The sequence below is a fragment of the Ceratotherium simum genome, chromosome 5 (assembly GCF_057802395.1).
Source record: "Ceratotherium simum simum isolate JZ-2026a chromosome 5, ASM5780239v1, whole genome shotgun sequence".
Lineage (NCBI taxonomy): Eukaryota > Metazoa > Chordata > Mammalia > Perissodactyla > Rhinocerotidae > Ceratotherium > Ceratotherium simum.
Window position 1 is genome coordinate 32,979,489 of NC_141904.1, and position 23,355 is coordinate 33,002,843.

Here is a 23,355-nt window from a genome sequence, read left to right on the forward strand (position 1 = left end):
TTTTTTTTAGCAAAAGGACCAATTATTAACAGTTTATAAAATTAACCTGTTATCAGTGAGTTGAAAGAATCAATGTGGGGACATAGAAAAAGTAGACCAACTGGTTAGTAGGCTTTTTAGAGCAGTATAAGTGAACTAATGAAAAACTGAGCTGAGTTTGTATTAATAGGGTTGAAAAGGTGGGAGCACCCACAGAAGTCTTTTGAATCTTTCAGGTTATAAGAAAATGACAACTGTTGAGGGGATGAAGAAGTAGGCAGTTTCAGAGTTGACCCTGCGTGAAATTTAAGCCTAGGTAACAGTAATGGGGAAAAGAAACTGTTTTGAAAGAAAAGAAAACTCAGTTTGGCCCAAGTTCAGGGTGCTTGAGGAGCGTCCAGGTGATAGTGTCAAAATTATTTGGAATGTAGGTGTGAAGATGAGACTTGAGATGGAGTTCAGGGCTTAAGATGGAGATTTGGCAGCTATTTGCATGAGGGAGAGTGTCAGAAGCTATTGAGTGAAATCCTCAAGGAAGATAATGTAGAAAGGGAAGTTGGAAGACATAACTTGGAAAAGTCTTACATTCATTAACTAGGGTGAGAAAGGGGAACTAGTAAACAAAGCAGTAGTGGTTAGAGGTTTAAGAACAAGCTTTTGGACTAAGTGATTAGAAAATCTTTGGTTTCCTTTAAAAGAAATATTTGGAAAAAGCCAAATGGTTAGGCACATAAGAATGAGTAGATGCCTAGGATTTCTGACAACCAGTTTGTACTCTGACTTTCTACTCTGTGACTCTAGAACTTTTTTCTAGAGGAATAGACCCATACTTCAAATTGCTTATCTAGCAGATTCACAGACATCTTAAACTCAAGACCAAAAAACCAGATTATTCCTGTGCCCCGAACCTCAAGCTTCCTCCATATTTATGTCCCCTATTTGGTTATTAACTCCACTGTTCATCCATTTGCCCAAAACAGAAATCTTAGATTCATCTGCCACTATCCTTCCTTACAACTAGGAACTTTCCCCTCCCTTCCAAAGCCAACATAAGTTTGATTATTGCTATAGACTGAATACTTGTGTCCCTCCAAAATGTGATGGTATTAGGAGGTGAAGCCTTTGGGAGGTGGTTATGTTGTGAGAGCAGAGCCCTCATGAATGAGATTAATACCCTTATAAAAGAGACCCTAGAGAGATGCCTTGCCCCTTCCACCAAATCAGATTACTGCAAAAAGTCAGTCATCTATGAACCAGAAAGGGTTCTCATCAGACACCAAATGTGCTGTTGCCTTGATCTTAGACTTCTCAGGTTCCAGACCTGTGAGAAATAAATTTCTATTGTTTATAAGTCACCCACTTTTGTTATAATAGTCCAAATGGACAAAAATAGAAATTGGTACTGAGAAGTGGGGGTGGTGCTATAATAAATACCTAAAAATGTGGAAGTGGCTTTGGAACTGGGTGATGTGTAGAGGCTGGAAGAGTTTTGAGGTTCATATTAGAAAAAGTTTGCATTAAGACCATTAAGGACGATTCTGGTGAGAGCCCTGAAAGAAAAGATGAGAAATATAGAGAAAGCTTCAGTCTTCTTAGAGAATTCCTAAGTAATCTTGAACAGAATTTTGGTAGAAATATGGACAGTAAAGGCCATTCTGATGAGGTCTCAGAAATGAGGAACATGTTGTTGGACAATATGGGAAAGGCAATCTTTGTTATAAAGTGGCAAAGGACTTGGCTGAGTTGTGTTTGTGTGTAGTGTTTCATGGAAGGTAGAACTTGTGAGCAATGAAACTGGATATTTGGCTGAGGAAATTTCTTTTATTTTTTTAAATATATATATTTTTTTGACGAAGATTGCCCCTGAGCTAACATCTGTTGCCAATCTTCCTCCTTTTTTCCTTTTTATCCCAAAGCCCCAGTAGATAGTTGTATGTCATAGTTGTACGTCCTTCTAGTTGCTCTATGTGGGACGCTGCCTCAGCATGGCTTGATGAGTGGTGAGTAGGTCTGTGCCCAGGATCTGAACCAGCGAACCCCAGGCCACCAGAAGCAGAGCAAACTTAACCACTACGCCACTGGGCCAGCCCCTGGCTAAGGAAATTTCTTTCTTTTTTTTTTTTTTTTGTGAGGAACATCAGCCCTGAGCTAACATCCATGCTAATCCTCCTCTTTTTGCTGAGGAAGACCGGCTCTGAGCTAACATATATTGCCAATCCTCCTCCTTTTTTTTTCCTCGAAGCCCCAGTAGATAGTTGTATGTCATAGTTGTGCATCCTTCTAGTTGCTGTATGTGGGACGCGGCCTCAGCATGGCTGGAGAAGTGGTGCGTTGGTGCGCGCCTGGGATCCGAACCTGGGCCGCCAGCAGCGGAGCACGCACGCTTAACTGCTAAGCCACGGGGCCGGCCCCAGGAAATTTCTAAGCAAAGTGTTGAAGGTACAGCTTAGCTCCTCTTGACTGCTTATAGTAAAATGCGAGAAGAGAGAAAAGACTTAAAGAAAGAATTGTTAATCAGAAAGGAAGCAAAACAAAGATTTGGAAAATTCTTAGCCTATCCATACTGAAAAGAATGAGTGAACTATCTGGGAGAGAACATGAAAGGTGTGGCCAAACAACAGTCTGATAAGGAAATTAGTCAGCTATCTAAACTGAAGCTAGGTGCTATTGTTCAAGATTGTTCAGGAATTGCTAGAAGAAGACAATTCAGAGAACATCAGGGCTGCCACCACATCACAGGCCAAGAGTGCAAAGGCCTGGAGGGCAGAATGATTTCAAAGGAGGGGCCATGGGCACTGGTGGGACCTTGGCACATGCTTCCAGCCTTGCCTCAAGGCTTTTACTCCCTGCATTAGTGCTCCTTGATTTCCCAGGTCTGGCTCTAGTGGGTCCCTATGGCATGGGCTGCAGTAGCCACTTGCTCAGAGGACACAGGCAGGAAACTTTGCTGCTGTTCCCGTGGTGCTCTCTGCCAGGACATAGAATTGCACAAGCCATGAGAGCGTGGCTACTTCTGCCTAGATTGTGTGGCTTATGACACAGGCAAAAAATCCCTGCAAGGGCAGAGTCACTACAGACAGCTCCTACTAGATCATTGCCCGGTGGAGCTGTGGGGCTGGGGCTGCCCTCATGACTCAAGCCAGTAAAGCCACCTGCAAGTGAATCCAGCCCAGGTGAGCCTCAGGCATGTGACTGTGTGAGAGCTGCTGTGTGGGCCGCACCAAGCAAAACCATGGGAGCAGGCTGCCCAAAGCCATGGGGGCAAGATCACCTCTAGCCTTGGGGGCGCAACTCCTACCTGGCAAAACTGTGGGGGTGGAACCCACCCCAGTGGGTCTGGAAGGCAGGACCACAGCCCCAGTGTGTCTGGAGGGCAGAGCATAGAGCCAAAAAGGATTATTCTCCAGCCTTAGGGTTTTAGTCTTGCTAGGGTCCTGTCATTTCTTTCCTATTTCTCCCTTTGGAAGGGGAATGCCTATCCTATGCCTGTCTCACCATTGTATTTGGAAGCTGATAACACATTTGATTTCACAAATTCACAGCTGGAGGGGAATTTACCTTAGGATGAATCCTACCTTGAGTCTCACTCATATCTGATTTAGATGATATTTGGATGAGACTTTGGACTTTAGATTTTTGAGTTGATGTTGGAAGGAGTTAAGTCTTTTTGGGGTTGTTGAGATGGAATGAATGTATTTTTCATGTGAGAGGGACATGAATTTTGGGGGGCTAGGGATAGAATGATATAGACTCAATATTTGTGTTTCCCCCAAATTCATATTGAAACCTAACCTCCAATGTGATAGTAATAGGAGGTGGGGCCTTTGGGAAGTGATTAAGTCTTGAAGGCAGAGCCTTTGTGATTGGGATTAGTATTGTCACTGACTAGTGCCCCGAGGAACTCAAGCGTGGGTTTGGAAGCATTTAACTGTTGTTATGTTAAGAAGACAACCAGTAGCCACCCTGAAGCTAACCAAGCCTCCCTACAAGAGCTGTGCCCCTGACCTTGCCTTATTTTTAATGCAAAAATCTCCTCAAGAGGAGATTAAGCCTCATTACCATAATCTGCAGTATACCCGCCTCTCCCTTTTGAATATTCCCCAACCAAATAAAAGTTCCTCCTTGCCTTTCTTCGGGGATGCCATGACTTTGGAAATGATTCCTCATGGCCTCCTATTTGCTGCAAAAACACTTTACTTTGTGAGACAACTTCCACTGGCGTAAAGTCTTATTTTAACTCACCAGGAGGCAAGCCCACTTGGTTGGGTAACAGTATCTTTATATAAGAGGCCCCAGAGAGGTAGTACTCTTATTATCCTCAGATAAAGGACCGGAGATTTAGAGTTCATGAACTAATTTGTGTAGTAAAAAGTGATAGAGCTGTCTGACTAAAAATTGAGTGTCTGTAACTATTTATAAATATTGCCTTGAATGAGTGAATAAATAAACTGATGTACAACCTGAAATTATGGCTGTTTAATTTTGAATAGCCATTCTATGTTTTCCATTTTCCAAAATTTAATTTTGAAATTTTCTTCTGAATTCTCTAGTTCAATATGTTAACTAAGTTATGAAATAAAAAATTAAAAACAGAAGTTGAGTAAAGCAAGTGTTGTGCTTAGCATAGCTATGCATTTGTCGCTATCTTTATAAACTGAAGTGTAGACTACTTAGGCATGATTTTATAGGGACCCCTTTGAGTGCTCTAGCACCCTCCTGACCACATTCTCTTTCTCCTCTTCATTTGCATCCTCTGTATGTGGCACTAATTTTGAAAACCAACAAAGTGTTGGAGAAAAGGAAATAGAAATAATAAGAATCTGGTTTGAAAACAATAAGTATTTTATAATCTGTTATAAATTCTATTAGCTGGATAAACTTTGTCCAGTCTAAAATACCTAGAGGTTTAAGTTAGACACAATTGAAAATGAATATCACTATTTAAGTAATAATGACATTTTCTTAGTGTTAATTTATCTTCCCAGTATTATCCACTGTGAGACCCAACTTCCTAAGAAAATCTGAAAACTTTATCTACCATTTAAAAGTAATCTTTTAATCCCCTTAACATTTTGTAATAGACTATCATAACGGATTTTCCTAAGCTTTCCATTGATGCGGTGCCATAAATTTACAGTACTTTCTCTCTTATAACAGCCCAATGGTTGCAAGAAGGACAAAATCCTAGGCAGTTGAGTGACAGATAGTAATCATTTTCTGCTTTCTTTCATATTTCTTACACTTTAATTATTTGCATTATTAGTATTCTCTTCAATATGCTGTTTCTTTGTAGAAATATTTTAAAGTGACTCCTTTATTTATTTTTTTTTTTGGTGAGGAAGATTGGCTATGAGCTAACATCTGTGCCCCTCCTCCTTTATTTTGTGTGTGGGATACCACCACAGTATGGTTTGGTGAGCAGTGTGTAGGTCTGTACCTGGGATCTGAACCTGGGAACCCTGGGCCACCAGAGTAGAGTGTGGGAACTTAACCACTGGGCCGGCCCCCGTAAAGTGACTCCATTTTGTGAGGAATAGTTTAATCTAAATAATAAAATATGTAAACCTTTTGAACTAGTAAATATAATTCCAGTACAATATAGTAACTCTGAGTTGTAGTACCTCCCACTTTTCCAGCAGGAGGTCTCATATCCCGTTTAGGACATATGACCTGCTTATATATGGTCTGAGTGAGGATTCTAGAATCAATTGATGTTAAATATCAATAAGTCCTATTCTTATCTATTAAATAAAATAAAATAAATATAAATAGAAGGTTCTTGAATGAACTTGTAATGGATAATCTCATTGTTCTAGAACTGTATCCCAGCTCCTTACCCTCAGCTTAGTTGTCCACAGAGACTCCCAATACCTGCCTTAGACTTAGAATCTTCTGCATCTCTCTCTTTGGTTTTTGAGTTGGTAGCTCATCACTTAGTGGCCAACATCATGTCCTCCTCCCTACTACTTTGTTTGCAGCCCACTGTGGGGGCTTGTGGAGGATGGATGATGATGTCTTGTAACATACAGCTAGAAGAGAGCCTTGACAAATATTTCTTCCACTTTCAATGACCAGATTTTCAATATTATCAAAGTCATAACAAGATAAAGATGGCTGCTATTATTACTAGAGCTTAGTATTTTCCTGGAGTTAAGATAAAAGTAAAGAAAACAAAATACAAAGAACATAGCAAGATGGCAGAATAGGAGGCTCTGGACTTTCCTTCTTCCTGCAGATGCACTGAATAAAAAGCTACATGCAAATCAGTTCCTTCAGAGAAATACAGAAACTAGTTGAGTGACTCCTATATATTGGGTGACTGAGAAACTACCCACATTGAAATGAATAGGAAAAGCTGAGACACACTTGTGCCATAAACCCCCAGTGTAGCACCTTACAATCAAAAAGGAACCCCACCTGCCATCTTTTCCCTGAGGAGCAAAGGGTTTGGACCGCACAGCTAGCTCCCTAACTTTTATGGCTGCTACCCACGGGACTGGCTCCCAAATCACCTAGCTCTAGGAGCCAGTGGGGCTCAGCATTTGTGAGTCCCCTGGGACCACATTAAAGAAAGTAGTGGTTTTAAACAGAAGCATGAGCACTTACCATGGCTATACCCCTGGGCTCAAAATGGAGGAAGCCTACAAAAACATAAGGCTACCAGCTTGTCCCTGATAGGGATTTGACTGCATATTTTTCTAGCTGCTGCCCAAGGTTGGGCTTCTAATCAGCCTGCATCTGGAAGCTGACTGGGCTCCTCCAGGAACCTAAAAGAACATGTGGGCATTTCCCTTGCCTTCTCCCCCCTCATTCACTCCAATGATAAAAGCAAGTTTCCAGCTTCTCCCTGGAAGGAGCTTGTCCATATATCTAGCACCCCAACTTATGTTGCTGCCACTTGAGGGCTGCCTCCCAAATCACCTAGCTTAGGGCTGAGCATTTGCAAGTGTCCCTTCAACACAGAAAACAAAGAGGGAATTTTTAACAGATGTGTGAGCACTTCCCCCCACTATTCCCTCAGCCTCAGCAGAGAGGGAGCAGGCAGAAACACAAGGCTTCTAGTTTCTCCCTGGAAGAGATTTGACTACATGTCTTTCCCAGCTGCTGCCCAAGGGTCAGGCTTCTAATTAGCCTACATCTGGGAGCTGATGGGGCACATAATCAGTAGTTCTCTGGGACCTTGAATGGTCATGTGGGAACTTCCTGTTCCTTCTCCCCCTGGCTCATCCCAGTGGTAAAACCAATGGAGATAAGTGATTTACCTGTCAGATAATTCAAAATGATGGTCATAAAGATATGCATTGAGGTCAAGAGAGCAGTCCATGAACAAAGTGAGAATTTCAACAGAAAATATTTTAAAAGTACAAAAAGAAATCATAGACTTGAAGAATACAATAGTGAACTGAAAAATTTAGTAGAAGAGTTCATCAACAGACTAGATCAAACAGAAGAAAGGATCAGTGAACTTGAAGACAAGTCATTGGAAATCATGCAATAAGAGGAGCAAAAAGAAAAAAGAATGAAAAAGATTTAAGATAGCTTAAAGGATGTATGGGACACCATGAAGTGGACAAATAAATGCATTCTGAGAGTCCCCAAAGAAGAGAGAGACAAGGACATAGAAAGATTATTTAATGAAATAATGGCTGAAAACTTCCAAAACCTGGGTTAAGAAATAGGCGTCCAGATCCAGGAAGCCTAAAAAGCACCAAACAAGATAATTCAGGGAGACCTACACTGAGACACATTATATAATCAAATTGTCAAAAGTTAAAGACAAAGAGAGAATTTTGAAAGCAGTGAGAGAAAAGCAACTTGTTACATACAAGGGAACCACCCTCCCCCCCAAGCCCCCCATAAGACTATAAGCAGATTTTTCAGCAGAAACTTTGAAGGCCAGAAGGGAGTGGGATGATATTTTCAAAATTCTGAAAGAAAAAAACTGCCAACCAAGAATACTTTACCTGGCAAAATTGTCCTTCAATATTGAAGGAGAGATGAAGATATTCCCAGACAAACAAAAGCTGAAGGAGTTCATCACCACTAGATCTGCCTTAAAAGAAATGCTAAAAAAAGTTCTTCAAGCTGAAATGAAAGGATACTAATTAGTAATATGAAGACATGGAAGTATAAAACTCACTGGTAAAGGTAAACATAAAGTCAAATTCAGAATACTCTAATAGATAATGGTAGGGCCGGCCCCGTGGCTTAGCGGTTAAGTGCGCACGCTCTGCTGCTGGCGGCCCGGGTTTGGATCCCGGGCGCGCACCGACGCACCGCTTGTCCGGCCATGCTGAGGCCGTGTCCCACATACAGCAACTAGAAGGATGTGCAGCTATGACATACAACTATCTACTGGGGCTTTGGGGGGAAAATAAATAAATAAAAATAATAATAATAATAATAATAATGGTGTTGTGTAAATCACATATAATAAAGGTCAAAATACAAAAGTATTAACATGACTATAGCTACAATAATTTTTTAATGGATACACAATATAAAAAGATGTAAATTGTGACATCAAAACATACAATGTGAGAATAGGAAGTAAATGTGTAGAGCTTTTGTATCCTATTAAAATTATCAGCTTAAAATGAACTGTTATAACTATAAGATATTTTATGTAAGCCTCCTGGTCACTACGAGGCAAAAACCTATAGTAGATTCACAAAAGATTATGAGAAAAGAATCAAAGCATACCAGCACAGAAAATCATCAAATCACAAAGGATGAGAGCAAGAGAAGAAGAAAGGAACAAAGTATCTACAAAACACCCAGAAGAGAATTAACAAAATGGCAAAAGCAAGCCTTTACCTATCCAAAATTACTTTAAATGTAAATGGACTAGTTCTCCAATCATAGAATGAAAGTGAAAGGATGGAAGAAGATATTCCATGCAAAAGGAAACCAAAAGAGAGGAGGGGTAGTTATACTATCAGACAAAATAGAATTTAAGTTAAAAATGATAAAAAAAAGGCAAAGAAGGTTATTATATAATAATAAAGGGGTTAATTCATCAAAAGAACATAACAAAAATGTTCATATATGCAATATTGCAGCATATGAATATAAAAAGCAAATATTAACAGATCTGAAGGGAGAAATAGACAACAATGCAATAATAATAGAGGATTTCAATACCCCACTTTTAACAATGGATAGATCATCCAGATGGAAAATCAATAAGGGAACATTGGCCCTAAACTACACTTTAGATGAAAAGGATCTAACAGACATATACAGAACATTCCATCCAATAGCAGTAGAATACACATTCTTCTCAAGTGCACATGGAACATTCTCCAGGATAGATCATATGTTAGGCCACAAAACCAGTCTTAACAAATATAAGAAGATTGAAATCATATTAAACATCTTTTCTGACCACAATGGTGTGAAACTAGAAATCAGTAACAGGAGAAAAACTGGAAAATTCACAAATACATGGAGATTAAACTCCCTTCTGAACAACCAATGAGTCAAAGTAATCAAAAGAGAAATCAAAAAATATCTTGAGACAAACAAAAATGGAAACACAACATACCAAAAATAAGGGATGCAGCAAAAGTAGTTTTAAGAGGGAAATTTATAGTGATAAATGTCTTTGTTAAGAAAAAAGAAAGATCTCAAACAACCCAGACCTACACCAGAAGGAACTAGAAAAGAAAAACTGTTAAGCCTAAATTTAGTAGACAGAGGAGATAACAAAGAACAGAGCAGAAATAATTGAGAGACTAGAAAGATAATAGAAAAGATCAATGAAACTGAGTTGGTTTTTTGAAAAGATAAACAAAATTGACAGACCTTTAGCTAGACTAACAGAAAAAAGAGAGAAGACTCAAATAAATAAAATCAGAAGTGAAAGAAGAGACATTACCTCTGATGCCACAGAAATACAAAGGATCACAAGAGACTAAAAATTGGATAACCTATAAAAATGGATAAATTCCTAGAAACAGCCTATGAAGACTGAATCATGAAGAAATAGAAATTTTGAACAGACCAATAACAAGTAAGGCAATTGAATCAGTAATCAAAAATTCTCCCAATAAAGAAAACTCCAGGATCAGATGGCGTTACTGGTGTATTCTACCAAACATTTAAAGAAGAATTAGTGGCAGTCCTTCTCAAACTTTTCCAAACAATTAAAGAGGAGAGAACACTTCCAAACTCATTTTACAAAGCCAGCATTACCCTGATACCAAAGCTGGGATAAGGACATTACAAGAAAAGATTGCAGGCCAATATCTCTGATGAATGTATATGCTAAAATCCTCAACAAAATACTAGCAAACAGAATTCAACAACACATTAAAAGGATCATATACCATGATCAAGTAGGATTTATCCCTGAGATGCATAGATGTTTCAACATATTCAAGTCAGTAAACACAATACACCACAATGAAGGGGAAAAAAATCATGTGATCATCTCAGTAGATGCAGAGAAAGCATGTGACAAAATTCAATACCCTTTGATGATAAAAACTCTCAAATTAGATTTAGAAGGAATATACCTCAACAAAATAAAAGCCATCTATAACAAGCCCACAGCTAACTTCATGCTCACTGGTGAAAAACTGCAAGTTTTTCATCTAAGATCAGCAACAAGAAGGGTGCCCACTCTCACCACTTTTATTCAACATAGTATTGAAAGTCCTAGCCAGAGCAATTAGACAAGAAAAGGATATAAAAGGCATCGATATCAGAAAGGAAGAAGTAAAATTTTCTGTTTGCCAAATACATGATCTCATATATAGAAAACTGTAAAGACTCCACCAAAAAATTATTAAAACTAATAAAGGAACTCAGTAAAGTTGCAGGATACAAAAATCAACAGACAAAAATTAGTTACATTTCTATACACTCACAATGAACTATCTGAAAAAGAAATTAAGAAAACAATCTCATTCACAATTGCATCAAAAAGAATAAAATGCTTAAGAATACACTTAACCAAGGGGCTGAAAGATCTGTAAACTGAAAACTATAGAACATTGATGAAAGAAATTGAAAAAAATGCCACAAATAAATGGAAAGATATCACATGGTCATGGAATGGAAGAATTAATATTGTTAAAATGTCCATACTACCCAACGCGATCTACAAATTCAATGCAATCCCTGTGAGAAGTCCAATGGCATTTTTTTTCACAGAAATAGAAAAAACAATCCTAAAATTTGTATGGAATCATAAAAGCCCCCAAATAGCTAAAGCAATCTTGAGCAAGAAGAGCAAAGCGGAGGTATCATACTTCCTGATTTCAAAGTATATTACAAAACTAGAGTAATCAAAACAGTGTGATATTGGCATAAAAACAGATACAGTTCAATGAAATGGAATAGAGAGCCCAGAAATAAACCCACACATATATACAACTAATTTTAAACAAAGGCACCAAGAATACACAATGGGGAAAGGATAGTCTCTTATTAAAGTGTGTTGGAAAACTGAATGTCCACAAAAGAATGAAATTGGATCCTTAACTTACACCATACACAAAAATCAACTCAAAATGGATTAAAGACTTAAATGTAAGACTTGAAACTGTAAAATTCCTAGAAGAAAACATAGGGGAAAAGTTCCTTGAGATTGGTCTTGTCAATGATTTTTCGAATCTGACACCAAAAGCACAGGCAACAAAAGCAAAGGTAAAGAAGGAGGACTACGTCAAACTAAATCATTTCTGTACAGCAAAGGAATCAATCAACAAACTGAAAAGGCAGCATATGGAGTGAGAGAAATTATTTATAAATCATATATCCAATAAGGAGTTAATATCCAAAATATATAAGGAATTATTACAACTAAACAAAATACCCAAAAGTTTAAAAATGAGCAAAGGATCTGAATATGCATTTTTCCAAAGAAGACATACATATGGCCATCAGATATATGAAAAGATCCTCAACATCACTAATCATCGGAGAAATGCAAATCAAAACCACAATTATATATCACGTCACACCTGTTAGGATGGCTATTATCAAAGAGTCAAAAGATAATAAATGTCGATGAGGATGTGGAGAAATTAGAACCTCGTACACTATTGGTGGAAAAGCAAAATGATGCAGTTGATATTAAAAAAGTAGGGATGTTCCTCAAAAAATTAAAAATAGAAATACCATATGATCCAGTAATCCCACTTCTGGGTATTTATCCAAGAGAACTGAAATCAGGATCTCAAAAACATTAGCATTCCCATGTTCCTAGCAGCACTATTCACAATAGTCAAGATATGGGGAAAACCTAAGTGACCATTGACTGGTGAATGAATAAAGAAAACATACAATGAAATATTCAGCCTTAAATAAGAAGGAAATTCTACAATATGCAACAACATAGATGAACTTGGAGGACGTTATGCTAAGTGAAATAAGCTAGTCACAGGAAGACAAATACTGCACGATTCTACTTATATGTAGTATCTAAAGTAGTCAAATTTATGGAATCAAAGAGTGAAATGATGGTTTCCAGGGGTAAGGGGAGGTGGGAAATGGGGAGTTATTAATTAGCAGGCATATAGTTTTAATTAAGCAAGATGAATGTTATAAAATCTGCTATACAGTGTTGTACCTATAGTCAACAATACCATATTATACACTTAAAAATTTGTTAAGAGGGTAGATCTTGTGTTGAATTCTTACCACAATAAAAGAAAATTAATAAAGAAAAAAAAAGATTGGAAGTCAATTAAGCATCATCTCGAGAAAGATAATGTCAACAAGGAATGTCCAAAGAAAGTAGAACGAAGGAAAGAATGAAGTACAGCTATTAATTAAATAGAATTCCAAAAAATAAATGAGAAGACTAAAACTGGTTGTTTAAAAAGCCCTGACAAGATAAATAAAAAAGAAAGAAGGTATAAACAGATTTCGAATGAGAGGGAGAAACATAATGAGAGATATAGTAGATATACTAGAATTCTTAAATGTGTGACAAAATTGGAAATTTCTCCCTTAAGCAAATCTTCCAAATAAGTAAGACATTCTGTACTTCATTTTATGGGGCTATTTTAATCTTGACATCAAAACCAGACAAAGACAAAAGGAGAAATGAAAGTAATGGACCAGTCTCATCTATAAACATATATATGAACAAATCTTAAATAATTATTAATAAACTGAATACAGCAATGTAAGTTAAGGAAAAAAATGTCATGACACGTGACCATGTTGGGTTTACCCAGAATGCAAGTATGGTTTATTATTAATAATTCCATTAATACAATGGCTCCAAAGTCTGGACTCAACAACTTCTGCTCTACAGTCTAGTGACCTAGAGAGGAGAGAAAAAGACTATTCACTTCACCTGCAATCTAAATTGCAGTATTTCTCCTCATAAATTTCCTCACCAGTTAAAGAATTAGCCAAATTTTAAAAAATATATCATTAGCAAAATTTTATATTTCTTCTAGATTTAATTCTTCCTGGTTTTAGATTTTTCCGTTCTTTCAATATGATAAATAGTGCACAGTGAATATTGTTGGTCTTTGTATGTGTAGGTTAGTCTCTTTTTAAATTTATTTTCTTTGGATATATTCACAAGTGGGATTAGTAGGTCAAAAATTGTCAACTATGACTATTGAAATATATTGGAAAATTTTTTTATAAAGCAATTTGTAGTGACCTTGGAAAGGTATATGATAAGTGAGTTTCTAAATACATAGTTAACTCATGAGTTAAGAGCTTCTTTAAACAGTGATTATACTCGGATAGTAGTGTTATACTAACATCAATATGGTATATCTAAATCTTTTTTTAAAAAAAATTAGATTTTTGTATTGAAAAGTAAGTTGCTAGTAATTAGTTTCACTTGTATTTTAGTTATATTAATTATTTTTTAGTATGCTCATTATTATTATTGAAGCTAGAAGTTAGGGGCTTAATTATACAATACTAACTTTATATTTTTAAAATTTTCATAATAAAAAAGCTCTGAGAAATGTTTTATTTTCAAATTACTTGAATTAATGGATAAAAGGCAAAACTATACAGTATAAGCAAAAGATTCTTTTAATTTTTTAAAACAAATTTCAGTTTTCATATAGTGAAATATTTTGCTGTATTCGATTTTCCTCAGAATTAGAAAAAGGGGGGGACCATCAAGCCATGTTAAATGTATACCCAAGAGGGAGCACAGCTTCATGGGTAAGATCACAGAATTTGGAAACAAACCACCTGCAATTGAATCCCAACTCTTCCTTCTACTAGCTCTAAGACCTTAAACAAATTACTTTACTTTTCTTAGCTTTAGTTTTCTCTCTAAAAATGGTCATACTAGGGTTGCTGGGAAGACTATATAAGCTGTGTACATAAGACACTTTGAATAATACCTGGCTCATACTCAGTATTCAATAAGGCTTAGCTATTATTGTGGCAAAAGTATTATATATCTACCAGATGTGTACTATGTAATAGATTAATAGATATTATAGTGAACCTCTGCTCCTCTTCTAGTCCATCATACTTTTCTATTTTTAATTTTGGAGCATTCTATGCTCAGAGTGATTTATGCATCTATTTTGTTCCTTTGTATCTGGGTAGGTGGAAACATAACATGTTCAACGTGCTTTAGTCTTTACAGGTTAGGGAGGAGGTGGACAAAGAAGATATCAAAGAGCTATTTCTCAGATTTTGGTTTGAACTTTCACTCCTTATACTTTTTAATCTTTATTCTTTTATTTTCCTCTTATTTGTTTTTCAGATTAAATAAATTTATGGAAAAAGAAAAATTGGATAGTAAGATAATAGTACAGTATTGTAACACTGCAATGGATTCCTCAGTGGAAAATAACATGTATGTAAACAAAGTGTGGGTTCAATGTGAGAATGAAAGTTGTTTGAAATGGAGATTGTTGTCAAGTGAGGATGCAACCAAAGTTGATCACAATGAGCCGTGGTACTGCTTCATGAACTCTGATTCAAGATATAATGAGTGCTCTATTTCTGAAGAAGACTTTCCTGAAGAGTCTCAGCTTCATCAAAGTGGCTTTAAGATTGTCTATTCACAGCTCCCTCTTGGAAGCCTGGTTTTGGTAAAATTACAGAATTGGCCAAGGTAAGGTTTTTGTTGTTGTTTTATAATAAACCAATAGTTTAATAGTAGCAAGTATAATCTTGCTACATTTATGAATTTTTAAAACTTTAAAAAAAGTCAACATTTTCTCCTTTGTTTGTCTAATTTCTTATGTATTGTTTTCTGATCTCATTATTCTTTCCTTGACTTCTTTGGGTTTAATTCTTCTTTTTCTAGTTTCTTAAATTGGAAACTTAGGTCACTGATTCAGATCTTTTTTCCTCCTGATGTAGGCAATTAAAGCTATAAATTTTTCTTTTAGCACTGCTTTAGCTACATCCCACAAATTTTAATATGCTGTGTTTTATTACCATTCAGTTTGAAATACTTACTAATTTTCTTTGTGATTTCTTCTTTGAAATGAGTTATTACAAGTGTGTTTTTAAATGACCAGATATCTGGGGATTTTTAAATATCTTATTGTTATTGAGTTCTAATGTAAATCTATTGTAGTCAGTTTCATTGATTCTTATTTTATGACCCAGCATGAGCTATCTTGAAAAAAAGTATGCTCTGTAATTGTTGCCTAAATGCCTTAAAGATTTTTTTTATTTTTCTTTAGATTTCTGTATATTTACTATTGTATAGCTCAGTGTTTCCCATTCTGGGTTGATTTTCCCAACTATGTGATGTGTGCTTTCAGTGTATAGTTTCAAGTCTTTTTTTATTTCAATTAAGTTTTTTAAAAATTATCAGCAAATTTATTCTGTTGTATTGTTTTGATTTTCTTATAATGGGACTCCTATACTACTTATGGTGGATATTCTTTGGTTATCTTTGGTGTTACTTTTCTTCAACTGTTTTCGTCTTTTCATTTTTTTAATTTAAATGTTTCCCTTTCCATCTTTTATTTTTCTGAAGGTATTACCAGTTGAGCTTATTTTCTCTTGTGTTCCAGTTTAGTCTTTACTGAAAAATTTAAAAATTCTTTCATGAGAATTGCCACTTCTCTTTTCACATCTTCCTTTTCTTCAGTACCTGAAGAAAAGAAATTCTTTTTCAGTTTTTCTAATTCTAATTTATATTGTTTATTTTCACGACCTACATTATTTTCTTCATTTCTGTTAGCTCAACTTGAAATCGCAGGTACAATTTTGATCTCTTTAAGTAAGGCATGCCTCTCTGGCATGCTTTTGGTTTTTTATAGGGATGTTATTTATTTTTAACACAATAACATATTTGATTATGCTATGAACCTTTCTTCTTGTGTACTTTTATATGAAATGAGTTCCTGTTCTTTGAGGCAAGAAAAGAAAGTCAGGATAAATTTTTTTCAGTTTATTTTCTCTCTGTTGTTCAGATGGATCATTTCTATTGTTCTAAGTTGACTGATTCTTTCCTCTATCATATTTGTTCTGCTGTTGAGACTATCCATTGAGCTTTTTATTTTGGTTATTGTATTCTCAGTTCTAAAATTTCCATTTGATTTTCTTTAGATCTTCTATTTATTTGCTAGACTTTCTATGTTTTTCATTTTGGGTCTTATTTAAATCTGTTTTAGCTTGCCGCTTCTGCTACCACACTGGAGGGATATGAGGGTGCCAGGTGGGAGTGAGAGTCCAGGTTCTCTACTCAGCCTTTACTGACTCCCTGGGGAGGGAGGGATGCCTCATTACAGCTGGACAGGTGTAAGTTTCCTCACTTACCACCCTGGCTGAGAAGGGTAGGGATACCTTGTTGCTGTTCCTCACGTGACTTCCACTGACACCATGGAAGGAGGACCTTGTTAATGCTAGATGGTGACAAATATCCCAGCTTCCCACTAGGCCTCTTCTGCCACCACCTGAGCAGGGAAGGAGAGAGTGCTTCATTACTCTCTCTCTCTCTGGGTAGATTGAAGTCTAGGCTCACCACTTGGCCTTTGCTGGTGGGGGTAGAAATGGTGGGCCGTAGTCTTTTCCATGGTGTGTGGATGGGATAAAGCAATTATTGTCTTGCTAGGCTGTCCCTGTCCTGATCCTTTGACTAGAAAGAAGGGCTTCATATAGGCTTTCTGTTTGTTTGTTTGCACCCATTGGTGTTTCTGGGTTTCTGGCTTCTTCAGCACCCAATCTAGGATATATGAGGCATAAAGAAAGCGCAGGGAACTCACCGCCGTGTCATTCTTCAGGTCCCAAGGCCCCTATCTGGTTTATATTCTCTTCACCTTTTAGAATCTTTTCATGTTTATTTGATATATGATACTCAGGATTTTTAGGTGTATTTAGTAGGAGGAATATAAATAATTGAGTCTACTTCAGCTTGTCCAGAACTAGAATTTACAGAATAGATTTTTTTTTTAGATTTTTTTGTCTAAATCATATACCCAGAGCCCCTTATTCTATTGTTTTCTCAAGATATAAAAAATGTGAATTTGTTTTCTGAGATTTCCTAGCTTTTTTCCTCCCCTAATTTTAATTTATTTATTTACATATTTTGATTAATAGACTTTATTTCTTAGAGCAATTTTAAGTTCACAGCAAAACTGAGCAGAAAGTACAGAGTTTCCACATATCCCCTCCCCTGCCTCACACAACATCACCTACCATCAACATCCCACATCAGTGTGGTACATTTGTTGTAATCTATGAACCAGGATTCACCCATCATTGTCAACCAAAGTCCATAGTTTACATAAGGGTTCTTTCTTTGTGTTGTACATTCTGTGGGTTTTGACAAATGTATAATGACATGTATTCACTATTATAGTATTATACAGAATAGTTTCACTGGCTTAAAAATCCTCTGTGTTCCGCTTTTTATCCCTCCCTCCCACTACCCCCTGCCAACCATGGATCTTTTTACTGTCTGCATAGTTTTGCTTTTCCCAGAATGTCATATTGCTGTCACCATACAGTATGTAGCCTTTTCAGATTGACTTCTTTCACTTAGTAATATGCATTTAAGGTTCTTCTTGTATTTTCATGGACATAGAGGCTTGATAGCTAATTTCTTTTTATCAGTGAATAATATTCCATTGTGTGTATGTACCACAGTTTGTGGTACTTCACCTACTGAAGAATATCTTGTTGCTTCCAAATTTTGGCAATTATGAATGAAACTGCTGAAAACGTTAATGTGCAGGTTTTTGTGTGGACATAAGTTTTTCAACTCCTTTGGGTAAATACCAAGGAGCATGATTACTGGATCATATGGTAAGAGTATGTTTAGTTTTGTAAGAAACTGAAAACTGTCTTCCAAAGTGGCTGTACCATTTTGTATTCTCACCAGCAATGAGTGCGAGTTCATGTTGCATCCTCCCCAGCGTTTGATTGTGTCAGTGTTCTGGATTTTGACCATTGTAATAGGTGTATAGTAGTATCTTTTTGTTGTTTTAATTTGCATTTCACTGATGACATATGATGTGTAGCATCTTTTCATATGCTTATGTACTATCTGTATATATTCTTTGGCGAGGCGTCTATTCAGATCTTTTTCCCTTTTGTTTTTTTGTGAGGAAGATCAGCCCTGAGCTAACATCCATGCCAATCCTCTTCTTTTTGCTGAGGAAGACTGGCCCTGAGCTAACATCCAATGCCAATCCTCCTCCTTTTTTTCCCCAAAGCCCCAGTAGATAGTTCTATGTTAAAGTTGCACATCCTTCTAGTTGCTGTATGTGGGACGCGGCCTCAGCATGGCCGGAGAAGCAGTGCGTCAGTGCGCACCCATGATCCAAACCCAGGCTGCCAGCAGCGGAGCACACACACTTAACCTCTAAGCCACGGGGCCGGCCCCATCTTTTTCCAATTCTTTAATCGAGTTGTTCATTTTCTTATTGTAGAGCTTGAGTTCTTTGTATATTTTGGATATCTGTCCTCTAACAGTATTTTGCAAGTATTTTCTCCCAGTCTGTGGCTTGTCTTCTCTTTCTCTTGATGGTGTCTTTTGCAGAGCAGACGTTTTTAATTTTAACGAAGTCCACCCTATCAATTTTTTCTTTCATGGTTGATGCCTTTGGTGTTATATCCCCAGTTTTATTTGTACCTTCCCTTTCCTTAATTCTTATTGGTCCTATCTTCTTCAATTTGGATTATACTCCCAGTGGTGGCTCATCTATGTGAGCTTTCATCCTGGAAAGGAGATTTGTTGGTTAGTTTTAAGTGTTCATAAGGCCCAGACTGCTAACACCTTCAAATTTTGTTGAAATCTCCTTGCAGTCTTAGCTGCTGTGTTCTGTTTGACCTGCTGCACTTTCCAGTGAGTCCTTCTTGCAGTTTTGAGGTTCTAATCTCACAAACCCATCAGACCTCTGGTTGTCTCCCCTCTACCACCCTACTTCCTCTCACACGGGTGCTAATCATATGTGGGTCTTGTAATGGTGAGTAGTTTGTGCCTGCTTACTCTATTTTGGTATTCGTGTGGGTAGCTTATCACTTAGTTTTGTTATAGATGTTGTTTGTCAGGTTTTGGCTTTGGTATTGTAGTTGCTCTACCTGTACTTATGGGGAAATTTCAGGAGATTCTGAAACTATAACACCATTGCTCCTATCTTCCCAGAATCCCTTGCTGTTTTACACTACATTCTCCTACTTAACATTCTCAAAGCTGGGATACTCTGGCTCATATTACCTTGTTTTCATTCATATTCAGCTATTCTCCATGAAGAATATAAGAGGTTTGCTTTCACAGAGAGAGTGTGATGGGCTTATTCTAACACACACACAATACACACTCACAAGAGACCTTCAAGTCAATATCTAGATTTGTGTTCTTGCTCTGTCACTTACTGTTATGGGCTTAATTGTGTTCCCCCTAAAGTCGTATGTTAAAGCTCTCACCTCAGAATGTGACTATATCTGGAGTTAGGGCCTTTAAAGAAGTGATAAGTTAAAATAGACCATTAGGGTGGACACTAATCTAATCTGGTGTTCTTGTAAGAAGAGGAAATTTGAACACACAAAGAGACACTAGGGATGCTCATGCACAGAGGAAAGATCATGTGAAGTTACAGTAAGAAGGCAGCCATCTGCAAGCCAAGGAGAGGCCTCAAGAGAAACCAACCCTGCTGACACATTGATCATGGACTTCTAGCCTCCAAAACTATGAGAAAATAAATTTCTATTGTTTAAGCCACACAGTCTGTGGTATTTTTCTATGGCAGCCTTAACAAAGTAATACGCTTAATATTTTTGCTAATGTGGAAGTCTCTCGGAAATATGTACCTTTTGTTCCTGAGGGCTTTTCTAGGGATCAAATATGAAATGTTATAAATATATAGATATATAATTAATTGACTTCTATGTAATAATTAGCATGGGCATGAAGAGGAACTAGATAGTTATATAAGAACAAATATTTTAAAAGACATGAATACGAACACTCATTTTATGAGGTTACTTATGAAGGTATTTGTAGTCCCATGTCATTTTTCATAACTCAGATTAACATTTTGAAAGCAGAGATTTTGTATTTTCTAATGAAAATTTTGAAGGTTCAATAACTCTAATTCAAGAAATGGATTTGTTTCTTGTCACTATATCTGAAATATTATGTGAGAAATTTGATTAGGAATTTCTTTTGCAGATTAGGACTTGAAATACAAATGAAACATGTTTTGCTCCAGTCCCTAAATTATCTCTAATGTATGATTAGGACCATCAGAATGCCTGCACAATAAAGCTATATCTATCTTCTTGCTTATTGGAAAGAGTAGAATGCATTTGACTAAGTAGTCACATGTATATATTCGTCTTTATGAACTAAGTACCAAAGAGCACAGACCTAAAATGCAGACTGAGAAACTCAAATCTAGTTATATTGCTTATTCAGTACCACAAATACGTGGAAAGATGATAACAGGACAAATTGCAATAGTAGAATATAAAGCTAGAATTAACCTACTAAAAACAGTCAAACATTAGTTATTAATTAAGCAATGTTATAGATGTTGAAGTTTCAAGTGGAAGGACCAGCCAGCTGTCTGCAGGGACACTTAGCAGTGTAGCATAATCTGGATCTATTCTCATTGGCCCATGGCCTTACACCCGGCTTTAAAGGCTCAGAAATTCAATCTTATCAACATCTCAGTTATTCTTTCTCAGAAGAGTTGATCCTCTCCAATAAAGCTAAAAAGCTAAAGAGAGACTGATACAGAATCTACAATGCTTAGTTAATCTTTATATAATAAAAACAAATAGTTAAGAGAATAGCACTTTCTTTGTCTATAGGCAAGCTCCATGGAAAATCAAATTATAATAGTTACATTGGCCTCCACATTGTGAGATAGCACACACTTATATATGTATGAAAATACATATGCAGCCTCTTGCCTTTGAGTTATGCCTATGTGTGCTTGGCGGTGGGGATATCTGCGATGTACTAGGAAGAGAAAAACTATCTCCGTAATGTTTAAGCAGCTTTGATTTTTAAAAATTGATCAAATAGCATTGTATTCAGTTAGAAAGAGCACAGAGGTAAAAAGTGAAAAATAATGGTGCTTATCTCACTTAGTATAGGAAGATACATTGTCAATCAGAAACTAGGCTCTATTTAGGGAAATAGTTGGGCATATTTACACAGATGTTTTACAAAGCTTTCTCATAAATATGAAAATTAATTTATAGAAAATATATTTGCATTCTAATGTACTATAGTTCAAAGTTTAGTAATAAAATATGCCTTTAAATTATCAAACCAATCCAGTGATACTTTTTAGATATAGTACATAAATTTATAAATTGAGATTTCTACTAGATCCTTTCAGTATTATAAAATATTATTTGATTACTTCTTCATTGCATTCTTTTGCCTATGGATTAATATAATATGTATGTGTGTAGATGGGAAATTTCCTCTTCCCATCAGACCCTGCAGTTAGGTATAGCCCAAAGATTTCTTGGCAAATATAACATGCAGTTAGGGATGATTCCACTCATTCATTTTGTTTCCCACAGATTAGGAATGAGGTCCAATTAAAATGTACTCTCTCTTGAACATCCAAACCATAGTTTGGAAAATAACAGTCATGTACTTCTCATTGGGTATAAATACGTGATAACTGAAATCACGCTTAAGCTTCAACTTCTATTGAAGGCAATAGCTATCTTATTAAAGATCATTCCTCCCACTGGATAAGAAGTGTATAAGACATCAGTTTCTTTATGATACCTTTGCACTTCCCTGGAAGTTACTTGTCCTACCAAAATTTCCCCTTTCCCCAAGTGGATTCCAACACCTGGGATTTATTTGACCTTGTTGTATTTGTACATTTTACCTCCCACCACTCATGGATTCTAAAATTGATCATACACTTTCTCTGTAATTCTGATACCCCTCCATTGGATTGCCTATTCTTACTCTCCACCTTTAAGACTCCAAACCACCCTTCAGGATTTCTCATCAATATGAAAGTGAAAAATTGAGAAGTAGAAATGCTCAATGTGCTATCATCATTGACAGTTTTGGAACTCAAATTGAAGTCAGGGTGAGGGCAAAAAATGGACATCAGCTTTCCTCAATCACAGCACGTCACAGAAGATGATAGATATAGCAGTTGGAGAGAAGTAATCATGTTTTCTGCATCTATTGCCTGTGTTCAGCTTTTCCTGCAGTTTGGTACATCCCGTTTTAGCCGAGATATACAGACTAGGAGTCAGACAATTCCTTTGCACTGCCTGAAGAAATACTCAAGTGCCCTAGTTATTTGGACATTTGATAATACTTTTTATAATTCATCTTTGAATCAGCATGCAATATTTTCTATAATATAACATGTTTTAAATAATGAACAGAAGCTTTTTTTCTTTTATTGGCATCTAATTCTTTTTAGGAATCATATCTATTTTTATTTATATTTTATAGAGTAATAATTTAAATTGAATACTCTTGGGCCCAAAAGGTTTGATGTAAAAAGTAGTTATATCAGAATTTGTGTCAGAAAAGTAGCAGCTCATTGTACACATAAAGGCAAAATATTCTTTCTTTCATGTTTTAAGTGTTAGAAATCCTGAGACACTTTTCCACTGAGTGGAGTAGGTGCTAAATATAATTTGATATTGGTTGGCAGTAATCCTTTTTAAAATTGAGGTAAGATGCAAATAACATAGTATTAAACGTGAGCCCCTTGTATTTCACAAACAGTTTAAACAAATATGTTAATGTAACAGTCACAGTTTGGTTGCTTTTAAAATAGCTGTTACAAGTTGAGGGACTCACTTGTTCCCTGATTTCCGATGTTGGGGGTCTCCATTGCACCTGCTACTCAGTTAGTCGTTTATCTGCCTATTGAAGTCTTCTTTTCAGTGGGTTCCTTCAGAAATGTAGATTTCCAATGTAGGCTTAAAAGATAAACTCCACTTAAGTTTTACTCTTAAGCA

The 23,355-nt window shown here is 36.5% G+C and overlaps 1 protein-coding gene across 4 annotated transcripts in view; it reads left to right on the top strand.

The window, feature by feature from the left end:
* ZCWPW2 (zinc finger CW-type and PWWP domain containing 2) overlaps positions 1–23,355 on the top strand; it is a 151,591-nt gene that overhangs the window by 38,538 nt on the left and 89,698 nt on the right. For 2 of the 4 annotated variants that reach the window (XM_087430655.1, XM_087430653.1), the window contains exons 1-2: positions 14,070–14,133; positions 14,690–15,043. In XM_087430655.1, the coding sequence (XP_087286781.1) occupies positions 14,102–14,133; positions 14,690–15,043 (386 nt within the window). In that variant the 5' untranslated portion in view covers positions 14,070–14,101. Of the gene's footprint in view, positions 1–14,069; positions 14,134–14,689; positions 15,044–23,355 lie in introns of those variants that run through there. The other 2 variants (XM_004419444.3, XM_087430654.1) reach the window with 1 other exon arrangement.